The following is a 15,615-nucleotide window of genomic DNA, read 5'->3' as shown; positions in this document are numbered from 1 at the left end:
ACACATGTACAGTATAAGTTTCACCCTAGTTTGGGGAGCCAGAGATTAAGAACTGTCTAATGTCCCAGGGAACTGCCTGAACTGGTTTTATACAAACATTCAGGCATTCTGTGGAACCATATTTAAGAAACAAGGAAGCTTTTTAAAAAAATTAAGTTTGTGTTGCTTTTAAGATAGGTTGACCTTGAACCCCCTTCCTGATCCTTCTGCCCTCAGTTGCTGATATTAATATGTCCAGCTTCTTCATCCCTAGTGTGTGTATGTCCTCCCTCCCCACCCCGCTCCTCTGTCTCCCTCACCACCATTTCCTTTTTTTGGAGGCAGGATCTCAACCATGTTTCCCGTGTTGTCCCGGAACTCATAATTCTCCTCTAGTGTCACTTTTCTTAGTGGATGGCATTGTAATGAATCTTTTTCTCTGTCCCGCCAGCCAGCTCCCAAATAATGACAGAGACTTGATAACTTGATAATGAAAACTTGACCTGAGCTTAGGTTTGTTTCTAACTAGCTCTTATAACTTAAATTAACCCATTTCTATTTATCTACATGCCGCTGCGTGGTTCGTGGCTTTTACCTCTCCTCCTCTATGTCTTGTTTCCTCTGCACTAGGCTGGCGACCCCCACCCCCTTTCTTTTTAGCGCTCTCCCAGTCTAAATATCTGATATGTGACCCCTATGGAGTCGCGACTCACAGGTTGAGAACCACTGGTTTAGTGAGTAAAAGCATTTGCTGTAAAAACCTGAGTTCAAACCCCAACAGCCATGTAAAAAGCTGGACATAGTTGTGCACTAGTAATTCTAGTGCTGGGGTGGGCAGAAACAGGAGCGAGGGGGCTTGCTGGCCTCTGTCCTAGCTGTAGGTTCAGTGACAGACAGTGTCTCAAGGGCATAAGGTAGAGAGTAGTATATAAACACGTGAATGCATGCACCTACCCAGCCATACGTATACTCTTCCCACTTCCCCATTGAGAAAACTTATTCACTGGCCTGAAAGAAATGACCCCCAAGAGATGCTGAGGGGATGGGTACTATGTGTTTGTATCATACATAAAGTAACTCTGTAAGGAGTTATAAGAATCTACTGTATTTCTTGCCTCCAGGGAGGGCGACTGGGAGGCTGGAGGATAGGATGAGACTGAGACCATCCGACTCTTTCAGAGGTTCCTGTGACTGGTCCTTAACTTAAAAACTATAGTGATTTTCCTTCATCAGCATCCAAACTTTGGGGTGTACAGGCACACATCACCATACCTGGCTGAGACTTTCCAGGGTCTACCACGCATCACCATGCCTGGCTGAGACTTTCCAGGGTCTACCACGCATCACCATGCCTGGCTGAGACTTTCCAGGGTCTACCACGCATCACCATGCCTGGCTGAGACTTTCCAGGGTCTACCACGCATCACCATGCCTGGCTGAGACTTTCCTGGGGTCTACCACGCATCACCATGCCTGGCTGAGGTTTCCTGGGGTCTACGGACACACATCATCATACCTAGCTGAGATTTTCCTTTCTGCATTCTTCTTTTGCATTTAGGGGGGAGGGTGTTGGTATGGTTCTATGAAGCCCAAATGACCTCCTACTTGCTATGTGGCAGAGGCTAGTAGTAATTTCCTGATCCTTTTGCCTCCACTCCACAAGTCCCGAGACTACAGGCGTGTACCACCACTTTGTAGCTTTGAACCATGTGAAGATGAATACTTACTCAAAAAATAGGTAAAAATGAATAAAGTTTATCTTCACGGCCCCAGAAAGCCACGCAATAAGGAAGCCCAGTTAATTGTATTTACTCGTTTTCACATGTTCACGTGCCATCCAGGGCAGCTTGGCTCCTGTGGTATGAACTGAGACTATTTCTTTACACAGTGCTGTCTGCCTCCTTCTACCTGCTTCCTTGGTTACATGTGAAGAGTGAATGATGGATACCAACAGTACCTTGGACTTGGAGTTAAAATGTTTAAGTCAGTCTACAGTTATTTCTGGATTAGCTGTTCTTCCAGGTCAGAGCTTCCTAATCACTATGCTCAAATTGAATGTGTGTGGGGGGGTGCTTCAAGTGGCAACTTCTTCTAAGAATCCTGCCCCTTATTTCTAAGTGGCTCTGCAAATATTATTTTAACATGGACAGTGGTATAGGAAATTTGAGAAATAATGGCACTTGCTCTTCCAGAGGACTCAGGTTGGATTCCTCTCACCTACATGGTGGCTGTAACTCCAGTTCAGATTGGATGCCCTCTTCTGGACTCTTGCGGGTACTGCACACATATGGGGCACATACATACATGCAGGCAAACACTCATACACATAAAATAAAAATAAATAAATCTTTTTGGTGTTTCAAGACAGGGTTTTTCTGTGTAGCCCTAGCTATCCTGAAACTCACTCTGTAGACCAGGCTAGCTTCGAACTCACAGAGATCTGCCTGCCTCTGCCTCTCAAGTGCTGGGATTAAAGACATGCACCACCTTAAATCTTAAACCTATATGCTGCATAAAAACCATTATAAAAGTAACAAACCAAATAGTTGTCGTCTTTGGGGGGGGGGTGGTCTTTGGGGGAGATCTCAATAGTGGTTTGGCCCAGCCCAGGAGTCCTTAGCCTATTTTCCAGATTGAGGGAAGTGAACCCAGAACTTCCCAAGAGTTCCCCAGCCTCGGGGTCTCCCACACAAGCCTACTGGGGGTAGAAGAAGAGTCACATTTTAGGACATTTTTCACTTTCTAGGAACAAACACTCCTGTCCCACTCTCCGCTGACGGACCTATAGTTGGGGACCATTGTCTTCAAAGAATATGTGAAATCTCACGTGGTTAGACCAATTTAAGCTAAGTTCACACCACCAAATACTAGAGAGATTTTTCTCAAGTGCTAATGATGGGTGAAAAACCAAAACCCTCCTCCTTTCAAACGGTGTTCCCTGTAGGCTAGCGCCTAAGAACTTTTTGAAATTCAGTTATCACTGTAGTACTTATTGTCATGTTGCGTCCTGGTAAGTCTGGTGATGTTACCATTATCTGTTCTTCATGTTTTCTGGAAAAAGTGACTGATTTAATGTGTCAGTGTAGTACTATGTGAAGAATCTGAGAGCTATTAAAATGCTTAAAAATAAAATGATCAATTCTTCCTTTGTTCTCGCGACAGGATAATTGAAGCTATCTGCATAGGCTGGTTCACCGCGGAGTGCATCGTGAGGTTCATCGTCTCCAAAAACAAGTGTGAGTTTGTCAAGAGACCCCTGAACATCATTGACTTGCTGGCAATCACGCCCTATTACATCTCTGTGCTAATGACAGTGTTTACAGGCGAGAACTCGCAGCTCCAGAGGGCTGGAGTCACCTTGAGGGTGCTCCGGATGATGCGGATCTTCTGGGTGATTAAACTCGCCCGGCACTTCATTGGCCTGCAGACGCTGGGTTTGACTCTCAAGCGATGCTACCGAGAGATGGTGATGTTACTTGTCTTCATCTGTGTTGCCATGGCAATCTTTAGTGCACTTTCTCAGCTTCTTGAACACGGGTTGGACCTGGAAACATCCAACAAGGACTTCGCCAGCATCCCTGCTGCCTGCTGGTGGGTGATTATCTCCATGACTACAGTTGGCTATGGAGATATGTATCCTATCACAGTGCCTGGAAGAATTCTTGGAGGAGTTTGTGTTGTCAGTGGGATTGTTCTGTTGGCATTACCTATCACTTTCATCTACCATAGCTTTGTGCAGTGTTATCACGAGCTCAAGTTTAGATCGGCTAGGTATAGTAGGAGCCTCTCGGCTGAGTTCCTGAATTAATGTGTTGTGAATCAGTCCTTGCTCACACTTGATTTGATTGAGAGTTGACACGACTTCTTATTCATGTGTTTCTCCCTGGGTGAGCCCTGCAGTGGCGTTGTCATCGTGTTGATGGGGCGAACGATATTCTTTACAGTTGAAGGGATAAAGCAGTCTACTTATGGAGTAAACAGGACGGGGACCACTCACACACACCGGTGACACCAAGAGTAAACTTTAGGACCTGGCTTTATTTGGTCTTGTCTCTGCCTTGGCAGAATCTCGCAGGCCCATTGTTGTGGGATGTTGTTAAGCCCATTATTTGAACGCTTGAAAGTAGAAAGACACCATTCTCCAAATGCTTTTCCGTCTTAACGAATTCAGAAGAAGCTTGGAACTTACAGTGTTATTTTTGAGACTAACATTTTCATTTCTAAATGTTTTATAATTTCTCATATCAATGTCAGAAGTATCCTGGAAACATATGCCACATGTGCGAACTGTTTAACAAATACTTTAAAAAGTTGGCCCAAATTTAAACTGTAGCATGGAGCTAGAGACAAGCAAAAATATTATTGGAAAAACTTTGCACACTTCTCTGTGCCCAGCTTCATTTCTGTGCCTGTCACTTCCCTTATCTTAATAACTTCGTGCAACCTGAAGTGTGTTTTCTCTTCCTCGTTAGGCTGCCCACTTTCCTGAAGTAACTTCCAAAGAGTATGTGAGAACGGAGAGAGCTTATATTGTTCAGTGTTTTGTTGGGCAATATTAGAATCCATTGCTGTGACTTAGGCCATAAGAGTCCTAACATTCAGATAGCCAGGAATTCCTAACATAAAATGATAATAGAAATGGTTTGATATTCTCAGTGTTAGAGCCCATAGGTCTCCTCTCCAGTTCTTTACTTTCCCTCAGCACCACGGGTTTAAAGGAAGAAAAGATATTTATTTAGCCTTTTGGCACAACAGTAGTACTTAATGTGTCGTCTAGGTTGTCATTAAAGGAGAAATGCTGACTGTCTTAGTTGAGTGTCGCTAAGTCAGCTCGAAGCCAGCTCTAGGCAGCACAGATGCAATTATTTGGCCTGATTCCCCATCGTGAATCAGTCACCCCAAACCTCTTCTTGAGAGGATGTCAGACAACAGACCACATTACCCCATCTAGACTCTAGTGTTAGATGGAGCAAAAGCGATGGCCATTCAGTGCTCAATTTTCATAACTATGAATGAGACTATTGGATTTTCAACAACTCTTAATAAAGAAATCATGTGAACGCACAGAAACATCAAAGTCACTGATTCGCCAATAATTTAGTTTGCATACTGTGATTATCAGGGGTGAAGGAATGGGTGGGGACCTGGATGTGCTTTTCAATCTCAGAATTGCCAGAAGTGTCTACTAAAGGAGTATTAGCCATGAGTTAACTTTCACTGTTACAGGTAGAAAAACCAAGGCGAGAGAGGATGTGCTAATTAAGGAGCTAGGGCCGAAACCTTTGTCTCCTGTGAGCAGACTCGGCAGTTTCTTCTGCAGACCTCTCTAGGCTTGACAGAAACTGCCATAGGCCACACTTCTTTCTCGTTGCCACGATCAGGTAATAATAGCAAGACCGTTTCCCTTTCCCTAATTCCCTTTTCTGAATTCATGTGATACTGGCCTTTAAAAAAAACCTCACCGCTTCTTCCCTCCACCTTCACTGGTATGCTGACTTCACACACTAGATTGTTATTTATGTATTTTTGTTGCATTTTAACTGAACATATGGCATAGTTTTATTTATTTTTAAGTTTTGTGATTTATGCAAATTGTATGCAGATGATAGTTCATCTATATTATTAGTAAGAATATGGTAACCTTTAGTTTTACTGGCGCTGTGATACTTCATGTGGATATGTTTCACCTCTCTACGCATAGTACTGTTGTGAGCTGGAACCCTTGAGGGCACACACACATTGCCATATCCTCACAGTGTGTGTTTCAGACAGGCTCATGTGTGGCAGAAACTGGTATGAAGAGACAAGGAGATGTCATGGCTGGATGTGCACATGGTTAGCCACGCGTAGGAATCCACACAGGCGCTCTAAGTTGCTTTTGGGTAGGAAGTGAGGATGCTCGACTTTTCACAGGGGCCGACTTTCATCAGGAAGCACTTGGATGTTGCTAACGGCAGTTCACCTACTGTTTATAAACAAAGAGATAAGGTGTGATAAACTGGTTCATTCATAAGTGAGAAAATACAACAGAGTTGGTTTATCCTGTAGGTTGTTGTAGCATGTTAGGGACTGGTATTTTCTTGCAGTTTTCTCTGGGTATCATGGATTTTTGTTTTACTTATTTTTTTCATTTGTTTATTTTGCTTTTTTGGAGATAGGGTCTCTTGCTGTATACATAAGGCTGACCGCAAACTTGTGACAATCCTCCTGCCTCTGCCTCCCAAGTGCTAGAATTACAGGTGCATGCCACAACATCCAGCTGCTTTAAAAACAAACCCAGAACAGATGGTTCAGTGTTTAAGAGCACTTACTGCTCTTGCAGAAGCCTGAAGTTCAGTTCCTAGCACCCATGTGGTAGCTCACAATTATCTGAAACTCCAGTTCCAGGGGATCTGGCGCCCTCTTTTGGTCTCTGTGAGGTTCTGCACACATGTAACGAACATATACTCACACAGACGCACACACATGTGCATAAATTTTAAAAATAAACAAATTTCAAAAATTGTCAGGGTGGCGTCTTCTTCTTAGATGTCCTTTAGCAATCTTTCACAGCTTGGTCTTCGTGGCACTAATGCTTGCATGAGGACCCACACCCACCCCAGGGAGTCAGAGATATCCTCAGCTAGAACACTGAGAAGGGGAGATACCCAAGTCTTTGTTGTGAATTTACTGCATTTGAACATATGTGATTGATCACTCTTACACATTTGATTTGTATTCCCTGAAACAAGGGGGGAAAAAAACAGAACTAGGGAATATGTGTGAAAGTGGGCATATAATTTAATAACTTCTCTTTTGTTGTTTTTGTTTGTTTCTTTCTTTTTTGAGACATAGTTTCTCCATATAACCCTGGCTGTCCTGGAATACTCTGTAGACCAGACTGGCCTCAAACTCACAGAGATCCACCTGCTGCCTGAGTGCTCAGACTAAAGGCACGCACTACCATGCCTGATTCTTTTTTTTGTTTGTTTGTTTTTGTTTTTTTAATTATTATTACTTTTGTTGAGTTGCTTGTTCAAACACTTCCATTTGTCCTTGGAGTTAGTAGTTACATGTGATTGTACATTTGTAAATTTTTATTTAAAAATGTTAAAATCTATTCATTCATAATAACTGTTAGTATATCAAAGTAATCATTTTTTTAAAAAAAAAGGACATGTATTTATTTTACTGTGTGTAGTTTGTATGTGTGTGTGTTAAAGAGAGAGAAAGAGAGAGCAGAGTCTAGGTCCGAGAACAGCTTATAGGTGTCTGTTACCAGTGCCCACTGTGTGGTTTCTGGGGTCCGTCTGGCTTGGCAGCAATCACCTTCACCAGCTGAGCCATCTCCTCAGCCCTTTTAAATCTTTGAGCGCACATCTTGCCCGAGTCTCTTGTGACCCTGCGGAGTGGAGATGAGCAGAAATTGAATGTTGATATGTGGAGAATTTTCTTAGTTGGTTGGGTATTTTCTAGAAGCTTGTTTATCTTTTTGTTGTTGTAGAAATGAAAATAAAGAACTGAAAACTCCTAGTTCTGCCATACAGCTAAACTGTGCAGCTTCAAACTTAACACACAGGGGCAGAGTATTCCCCCTCTGGCCTGACATAGGTGTGTATTCTTTGTGCAGTAAAGCAGACCACCACCCAGTCAAATCTGAAGTATTATCTACAGGCTCATAGGAAGCTAGAACTGAACAGATGCGGGAGGCCTTCTGGTCTACCTTGCCCAAAATCTACACCCTTTATCCCAAACCCAGATCTAGCAAGAGCTGATGTCTACTCCACTGGACTGAGTTGGGAAAGGTCATACTTCTGTCAGGTCAGGCCAGGCAGCAGAGAGTTGATTCCAGACTGCTGATCTTTTTATCTACTCCTTCCTTCCCACCCCACTTTGTTTTACAAAGTTAAAGGTAGGGAGGCTTTCTTTTAAAAATAGTTCTTCTTTAGGGCCTAGAGAGATGACTCAGTGGTTAAGAACACTGACTGCTCTTACCAATGACCTGGCATCAATTTGGTGGCCCACAACCCAACTCTGAATTCAGGAGAACTGAATGCCCTCTTCTGGCCTCCTAGGTCACCAGCCACACATACATATGATGCACATATATATACACACACACACACACACAAACATATATGTACATGCACACATACATACTTACATATTCTAAACTATATTTTTCTTTTTACGCTTTAGAGATTCCTTCCCCACTTTTAGTTCTAATTAAAAAGTCATTGTTTTCAGAGGCTTTAAACATCAGAAAGGCTTTGGGATTGTGCAATGCCTTAGGGAACCCAGATTTTTATTTTATTTTTGTTTGTTTGATATTTTTGATTTTATGAACTAGGATTCTGAATATCTTAGACCCCCCCCCCCCCTTTCTCTCTTTCAGCAAGGTCTTATTAAGCTCTGGCTGTCCTGGAACTCACTTTATAGACCAGGCCGGCCTCACATTCACAGAGATTGCCTACCTCTGCCTTCCAACCCCAGGCTGGTCTTGAACTAGTAACTCTCTGGTGTCTTAACTCCCAAACATTAAAATTACAGGTACACACTACCATACCCAGAAGGAACTCTTACTTTTAAGGGATGTTTGACTTTGGTTTTCTTCTTCTCATGTTTCCTCATCCCGTTCATACGCCCAATGCTGAAAACCGACCTTATACATGCTCAGCAAACCCTCTTACCACTGAGCCAGTCTCCTAGGCTTTCAGTCGAATTTCAGAAAAGCTCCTATGTGCGAGAGTGTGTTCACATGCGTGTGCACAGGCAGTTGGTTATTGTCGTTGCCTTGTTTAGGACAGTCATAGCGGAGCAGGAAGCTTTAATGGAGAACTCTGGACAGGCTCCAGTTGGTAAGGGAAAGCTGCATACACTGGTTCCTTAGGCGAGCATTCATACGGTGTTTGCTTCCTGCCTTTCTAGACGCCATCTGCCCTTGTGGGAATGGGCATGACAGTTCCCTTTCAGAGGGAACGCTAATGCTCTACTGTCCCATTTGCCGTGGGAACCTTCCATAAACTGGTGAAGTGTCACTAGATGACATACACTTTGAGATTCCCCAATTCTCTCAGGCAATCCCAGGATGCATTGTACTTTTTCCTCCTACTGGGGATTGAACCTGGGACCTCAAGGTTGTTGGTCAAGCACACTACCACTGAGCTACACTTCCTAGGAGTGCACTTTAACTTTTGATCTTTCATGCAGCTTCACGGCCAGTTTAGGAAATGAGATGTGATCATCTGCATTTATACTGCATCTTATTTTATTGTTTTTGAGACAGAGTCTTGCTTTGTAACCCAGGCTAGCCTCATCTGGGTAACAATCCTGCTGCTTCAGCCTCCCGAATGCTAGGATTTACAGACATGTATCGCATCTATTTCTTATACTCAAATTTGATTTAGTAGCTCTGGTGGGAATTTAAAAATATCATCTTGAGTCCAATAATCCAAGTCAAAACATAAGCGATATTAGTGGGTAGAATTCAGATGGACTATTATTCCACTTTCACCTACAAAATCTGACTCTGTCATTATGTCTGAGGGAGGACTCTGGTAGCCTCACTTATGCCCATTCCATTAAAGCTAGAACTCCCTGTTATTTTGCCATAGGGAGATTCCTTTTCTTAGACTTTAGTTCTTGGCTTTGCCGTTAATGCCCACAGTTCTGCCCAGGACAGAGTAGAGGCATTTGCATGCTGTGGATGTTAAAGTGCTCTATTTGTTTATAAGAAGGGATACGTGTCTTAGTGAGGGTTTCTTTTGTTGCACCAAAACCCCATGATCAAAAAGCAAGTTGGGGAGGAAAGGGTTTATTCAGCTCACACTTCCACATTGCTGTTCATCACTAAAGGAAGTCAGGACAGGAACTCAAGCTGTTCCCGGAGGCAGGAGCTGATGCAGAGGCCGTGGAGAAGTATTGCTTACTGGTTACTTTTCCCTGGCTTGCTCAGCCTGCATTCTTATAGAGCTCATGTCCACCAGCCCAGGGATGGTATCACCCACAATGGACTGGGACCTCCCCAATTGATCATGAATTGAGAAAATGCCTTACCGCTGGATCTCACGGAAGCAGTTCCTCAACTGAGGCTCCTTCCTCTCTGCTGACTCCAGCTTGTGTCAAGTTGACACAAAACCAGCCAGTACAGGAAGCATAGTAACAGATTTATTTGGTATACTGATATTTGATGAGTTATTAAGTGTACGTTTTTGTCTGTCTTCCATTTGGATTTGTCACTCTGATGAGATTTGCTGTTTTCCTCCTATCTGACCCAGTCAGCAAGAGAATTTGACTTCCATAGGGAAAAAGTCATATTCCCAGTGTGAGATCCTGAATCCGGATGCAAGCCAACTGGTTTATTTTATGGCTTTATTTCCAGCGATTCCTATGGCAGAACCGTACAGAAGGAACAGCTTTTAGGAAGTTTGGAAATCAAGAAACAGGAAATTTTCTTTTCAAAACTCTTCAGCCGGGCAGTGGAGGCTCACACCTTTAAGTTTAGCACTCGGGAGGCAGAGGCAGGTCAATCTCCATGAGTTGAAGGCTAGCCTGCTCTACAAGATCTAGTTCCAGGATAGCTAAGACTGTTTGTTATACAGAGAAACCTGTCTCGAAAAACAAAACAAAACAAAACAAAGGCCCTCTTTAGCTGTTCTTAGTCTCTTGTATTTCTATATGAACTGTAGAGTTGTATCACTTTCTTCTTTCTAAATTTAATTTACTAAGATTAGGGGGGGGGGGACCCTTGGGACTCAGTTCCCTTTCCACTGTGGGATCTTGGCATGAAACTCAGGTTGTTCATGAACGTGGGCCATCTTCCCATTTGTACCACATGTTCCAATCATGAACGTAGGCTGTCTTCCCATTTGTACCACGTGTTCTAACTGTGAACGTGGGCCATCTTCCCATTTGTACCACGTGTTCTAACCATGAACGTGGGCTGTCTTTCCATTCGCTTCTTAGACAGAGAGTCCTACCTTTCTGTGCGCACTTCCTCAGTTTAATTTATTCCTGTTTTTGTTTCTTTGTTTTCTTAAGACAGGGTTTCTCTGTAAATCTCTGTTGTCCTGGAACTTGCTCTGTAGACTGGGCTAGCCTCTAGCTCAGAGATCCGCCTACCTCTGCTGCTGCTATTGTAAATGGAATCCCCACCCCCTCTTTTTTTTTAGATAAGGTCTCACTGTGTGACTGTGGCGAGCCTGGAAGTTGACTAAGATGGCCTTGAACTCGTGGAGATCCACCTGCCTCTGCCTCTCAAATACAGGGCTTAAAGGTGTGTGCCATCATGCCCAGCGGGTATTGTTTTCTTCATTCCGTCTTCAGAGTGTTCATTGCTAGCACGCGGTAATCCTGATAGTTATATGTTAATTATATCCTCTGGCCTTGCTGAATTCACCTCAGCAGCTCTCATGGCTTCCAAGGGGTTCTTGGGTTTTTCTGTTACTGTCACAACATCTTCAGTGAGATAGTTTACTTCTTTCTTTCCAATCCAGACACTTTCTAATTCTTTCTCTTGCCTAATTGCCCCTGTTGGGACTTCCAGTACAGTGTCAAATGTCAGTGGCTAGTGCGACATCCTGTTCTTCCCGGCCCCAGAGGGAAGTTTCCAGTCTTTCTCCATTAGTGTAATGCTGGCAATGGATCTCTTCAGGCTGGGGAATTTTCCTTGTATTCCTAGATGTATGGTGTTTTTATCGTGGCAGGTTATTAGTTCCTAACAATGTGTTTTCAGGAACAGATGGGAAGGCTTTACGGTGAGTCGAGAAGTTGTCCTGCTGATGAGAGTCTCTAAGTCCCTTACAAGGCACTAATCAAGTCAGAGACAGTGCTCGCTGATGACTTTTAAACGGCTCTTCAGTTGATGCACACTGAATTGTTTCCGAGTGTGTTCAGCTGCCTCTGCACTGACCCAGGTTCCTTTGAGTTTCTGTTCACTCGCCTAAAGACAGAGACAGCTTGGGCGTAGAAGACACAGGATGATTTGTTTTTACTAGTTGGTTCCTTTGAAGGCTTTTTTATTATCTGACCTTAGATTCTCTAAGTCAGACAGGGTACCTCTCTCACGCTGAAAGGTCGGTGGTAGTGAAATCTCTCCTTCTTTTTCCCCCCTCCTCTCCTCTCCTCTCCTTTCCTTTCCTCCCCTCCCCTCCCTCCCCCTCCCTCCTTCCCTCCCCCTCTCTCTCTTCTCCTCTTCTCTCTTCTCTCTCTCCTCTCTCTCTCCCTCTCCATCTCTCCCTCCCTCCCACCTTCCCTCCCTCCCTCTCTCTCTCCCTGTCTCCCTTCTCTTCCTTCCTCCCTCCACTCTCCTTCCTTCCTATATATTTTAATGAGGCCTCCATAGAAAAGCTTGAAAATTGAGTTTCCTAGTGGAACTGAACCCTGCACCTTTCTGTAGTATGTTTTTACAAAGGAAACATGATGCTGAGTTCTACATGGTGGTGGGGGAGAAAGGTCTCAAAAAATAAGACTTAATAGTTAACCTGCCTCGGGAAGGGGGTATTGCCATAGAAAAAAGTTAAACTACATATGGGTACAGATACTTGGATAGTTTTTTTTTCTTTAATTCTTTTGTGTGTTCATAGTAGGAACATTTGCTTCATGGGCGTTGTTTCCATATGCAATTGTTTATACACTGTCATCCCAACACTCAGAGGACCAAGACAGGAGGATTACTTGAGAACAAGCTGCTCGCCATGGTCAGGTCATGGGAAATGCAGCCGCTGTTCTGTGGGGTCCACAGAGACTACTCTTGGGGAGCTCTGCCTGGCAGATACTGTCTGAGAAAACCTCGGACCTTGAAGAGCCCTCTTCCTGTTTGAATTCGAGGATCCTTTCTGGGGGCTGGAGAGACACTCAGTGGTTAAGAGTGTGCACTGCTCTTGCAGAGGACCCAAGCTGGCTTCTCAGCACGCACATCAGGGGGCTCACAACCACCTGTAACTCCAGCTCCGCAGGATCCGACACTGCCTTCTGGCTTCCGCTTTTGGGGGCTGGAGAAATGGCTGCAGTTAAGAACACTGGTTGCTCTTCCAGAGGACCTGGGTTTGAGTCTCAGCATCCATATGGCAGCTCACAGCTGTTTGTACCTCCAGTTCTGGGGGCCCCAACACCCTCTTCTGAGGACTGCACACATGTAGTACACAGACACACATGCAGATAGAACGCCCGTGCACATAAGAAACAAAATTAAATAAATATTAGAGATGTATCTTTTGGGTTGCAGTTCAGCTCTGGTAGAGTATAACAGAGTTCCTGCCGACTGTGCACAAGCTGCTTGGTTAGGCCTCTCTCTTCCTGGTTTTGTTTTAGAAACAGGGTCTCAAATCTAAGATTACATGTAGCCCAGTCTGTCCTTGCATCTGAAACCCTCTTGCTTCAGCCTCCCAAATGCTGAGATTTCAAGCAAGTACTACTTATGCTGTGTGTGTGTGTGTGTGTGTGTGTGTGTGTGTGTGTGTGTGTGTAATGGTGATATCTATATCCCTATATTAATAAACTCACTTGTTCCAGAGAAGCACAGAAGTTACCCAAGGTTATAGATACTACTATAAGTTTATAGATGTTGCTATAAGACCTTAGTGCAGCCGCCTGGCTGAGTGGGCTGATTCTGGTGTCTCTCTTTCTGTCCCTCAGGGTTTATCATCAGGACTGGTATAGTCCTGGTCCACGAGGCATCTTTCTTCTCTTCTAGCTTCTTCACTCCTTGGATTCTGCTGCTTGATTCTCTTTCTACTTTTCCTGTTTAGGGTCTGTAGTGGTATCAACTTGGCCTTACCATTATCTAGGTTGGGGAAGAGGTTTTCCGCAGCCAGGCCCCTGGTGAGAGGAAGTGGGGATGAGAAAGTCACCGTGGGTAGTATCTTTTACAAGGGTGTGTCATGAGCACCATAATATGGCCCCTGGAGACACTGAGCAGGACTTACCCTGGCCACCGAGCTGATGACGTAAGATCACTGGACAAGACGAGCAGGAAGTAGCAAGTTACTTAGATGTCATAACAGTTGACCTGGCTGCCACCCTCAAGACTAGAAAGTGGGTTTTACTCAAATCTCTTAATTGCTCTCCTTATCCAGTTACAAGAAGAATGAATCATTCTGTGGGCAGAAGGTGTGGCTGGTTGGTATCTGTGTGTCGAGGTGCGAGCGTGCTTGAATTGAAGCTGGGGTATGTTTAATTAATTACTAAACAAGCAGGCTTCAGATGGCTCCGAATAAAGGAACATGCGTTTTAATTGGCCTCACCACCTTCGCCCCACCTGTTAGCACATCTCAGCCTTGGAAAAGCTCTGTGGAATTGGGACCAGCGACACCGAGGATGATTTTTATATCTGCCTGCAGCAGGATCAGCAGTGACCTCACAGCCAGATGACTCCTGGCATCCTGGGCAAGGAGAATTTGGGCTGTGAATCTTTACAGCTACTCAGTGTACAGCTAGCTGTGTTAGTGTTTGTCAGCATCACCACCACCACCATCATCACCACCACCATCATCACCACCACCATCATCACCATCATCTTTATATATATATTTTTGAATTCGGTTTTCTTTTTTTTTAATCTAATTTGGAAACTTAATAAAGCAATTCCTGCCAAACCTGCCCTTAAAACAACATTTTTCTATAGTACTTGATTAAATTATTGGGCAAAAATAATTAGGATTTTTTTCTCTTAATGTCATGGAGAGTTTGGTAGAAGAAATGAGTACTGTCTAACTTTTTAAAAAAAGATTTCCCTTAACGTTAGTTTATTATTTATTTATTAGTTTAGCTTTGTGTTTGGAGCATTGTGGGACTGTTTCCGTCTTAAGGAAAACATTTTGAATGTGAGTGTAATTGGTAATCAGATTTATTTTTCCTGAATAGCATTGTGTGAACATGTTCAGTAATTAAGAATACATAGACTCTCTAGGTCTTTGGGTTAGAGCAGAAATTTATCTTTTTTTTTATTTTTCTTTTGTCCGTGTCTTGTAGTATCAATCATTCCTTGCTTCCAAGGTCCTGAATTGATGGCGTAGGCATTAATGCACCAAATGACTTTTGACGTGAATTTGTGTTACTTCATTTTAGAAAGCCATTGACTGGAAATCCTCAAAGAAGCCACTAGGCCTTGTTTTTAACTTGAAAGTAAAGACTAGATCTACTTCTGTGAAGTTTGACTAAGACGAATTTAAAAACCAGCTGTAATCTACGTGTTATAGATTATGCTCTATTTGAATTATATATGTAAAGGTAGAGTGTGTGTCTGCTTTGCACTATAGTGCTTTATTTATTTGACCAACTATATCATGATTCTTCAGTTTTATGCTTAAGAATAATAAGCATTTTATTCTATGTACCCTAATTTTGATTTTGGCTTAAGTATAATTTTGGGTCCATGAGCAAAATCACCCTGCCATCCCGAATAAAACCAACACCTCTCTCTTTAGTTCAGAATAGCTTGAATTTTGGTGCCCATTTTTGTTATTTTCAAAAATTCTGTCCAAGTAACCTTATCATAAAGGTAGCCTTATGTGGAAAGCCTTATTGCAAAGATATCGAAGAACTTAAAGTATTTTTTCTAGAATTCAGACTTGGGTATTTGGGGGCATATAAAAAAAAACACTTGGCTATTGTGGGCTATAGCCATGAATGTCTCTACAGTTTGGTAACTGTATTTAT

General features: G+C 43.2%; 1 protein-coding gene across 1 annotated transcript in view; it reads left to right on the top strand.

Annotated features, from left to right (window-relative positions):
• Kcng3 (potassium voltage-gated channel modifier subfamily G member 3) overlaps nucleotides 1-5,036 on the top strand; it is a 46,401-nt gene extending 41,365 nt beyond the window's left edge. Inside the window, exon 2 of the mRNA XM_041631167.1 lies at nucleotides 3,142-5,036. Coding sequence (XP_041487101.1) covers nucleotides 3,142-3,787 — 646 coding nt within the window. The 3' untranslated portion in view covers nucleotides 3,788-5,036. The remainder of the gene's footprint in view (nucleotides 1-3,141) is intronic.
• Nucleotides 5,037-15,615: the final 10,579 nt, after the last annotated feature.

Source organism: Microtus oregoni, unplaced genomic scaffold (assembly GCF_018167655.1).
Source record: "Microtus oregoni isolate MIOR12 unplaced genomic scaffold, Mior012 000036F_ref0000092, whole genome shotgun sequence".
Lineage (NCBI taxonomy): Eukaryota > Metazoa > Chordata > Mammalia > Rodentia > Cricetidae > Microtus > Microtus oregoni.
Note: the sequence above shows the minus strand (reverse complement) of the source record. Positions and strands in the feature narration are given on the sequence as shown.